At 43.5% G+C, this 1325-nt stretch overlaps 2 protein-coding genes across 2 annotated transcripts; both read left to right on the top strand.

The window, feature by feature from the left end:
* The first annotated feature begins 407 nt into the window (after positions 1-407).
* On the top strand, positions 408-671 carry LOC128708429 (cytochrome c oxidase assembly protein COX19). The gene has a single exon (XM_053803406.1). It carries the CDS (start codon positions 408-410, stop codon positions 669-671), a length of 264 nt encoding a protein of 87 aa, XP_053659381.1.
* Positions 672-752: 81 nt separating this feature from the next.
* LOC128719549 (phosphopantothenoylcysteine decarboxylase) lies at positions 753-1325 on the top strand. Its single transcript, XM_053813176.1, has one exon. It carries the CDS (start codon positions 753-755, stop codon positions 1323-1325), a length of 573 nt encoding a protein of 190 aa, XP_053669151.1.

The following is a 1325-nucleotide window of genomic DNA, read 5'->3' as shown; positions in this document are numbered from 1 at the left end:
GGGTGAGAATAGTTAAGCAAGCATTTACATTGTTTCTAAAGTGAAATTAGCTATAGTTCGTTCGATATAACTACAGAAAGCAAAGAAATCATGATATTTATGTAACGTTGTCAGCAACAGAAGACCGATGTGAGTAAATAACACATTAAGTTCTTTCGTGGCTCCACTTCTCTTTATTGTTAATACTTATCCGTTTTTTTAATGTTCTAACTCTTGGCAATAACCTATGTGTAATTTATACAGAAAATGGTCCACATTTGAGGTCCTATTTTGGCATAGAAAATAACCCAAAACAAAGCATACACAGGGTGTCTCAGAACTCGGTCATTTGCCGAACGATGCAATTTTATCAAAACTTTTATAAAAACATCTTGTAATACTGATTCCAGCAAAACTGCACCATAACGATGACGTCTATGACATTTGGACAGAAAAAGTTTATTCCAACTGCACCGGAAAAGGGAAGTTTCCCACTGGATCACGGCGGCCAATGTCGTAAGCTGATGCTGTTCTATATGCGCTGCTTACGAGAAAACGCCGACGATAATTCCGCCTGCCGAGAGCAATCCAAAGCCTACCTTCAGTGCCGTATGGACAACGATCTAATGGCAAAGGAAGATTTTTCCAAGCTAGGCTATAGTGAAAGTGAAAAGAAACCAGAACAAAGCTAAAACATTCAATCCACCTTGAATCGATCAGATGGTGCATTTTTTCAAATGAACGACACGAAACTTTTCTGCAACAAACACACAATGAAAGTGAAGAAAAACATACTAATCGGTTGTACCGGTAGTGTGGCAACAATCAAACTACCCCTGCTTGTGGAAAAATTACATCTGCTGTCCGATTTTGAGCTGGTAGTACACGTAATAGTAACCGAGCATGCCCGGCATTTCTTCTCCCCGGAGGATCTTCCCGATACCGTCACCCTACACACCGACGAAGAGGAATGGACGAGCTGGCAGAAGCGAGGGGACCCGGTACTACACATCGAGCTCGGTAAATGGGCCGATCTTCTCGTCATTGCACCACTCGATGCCAACAGCCTTGCGAAGATGGCAACCGGATTGTGTGACAATCTATTGCTCTGTACGACCCGTGCCTGGGATCCGGCAAAACCATTGCTCTTCTGTCCGGCTATGAATACGCGCATGTGGGAACATCCAATTACCGAAGCTCAAATAGCTACACTCAAATCCTGGGGCCACCTAGAGATTCCATGTATCGCGAAAACGCTCATGTGTGGTGATACGGGATTGGGAGCGATGGCAGAAATAGACACGATCGTTAGTACGATCAGGGATACGTTGCTGGAGCAAAGATGA

Source organism: Anopheles marshallii, chromosome 2, assembly GCF_943734725.1.
Source record: "Anopheles marshallii chromosome 2, idAnoMarsDA_429_01, whole genome shotgun sequence".
Taxonomy (NCBI): Eukaryota; Metazoa; Arthropoda; class Insecta; order Diptera; family Culicidae; genus Anopheles; species Anopheles marshallii.
The sequence above is the reverse complement of the archived record's forward strand: the minus strand, read 5'-3'. Positions and strand labels throughout refer to the sequence as shown.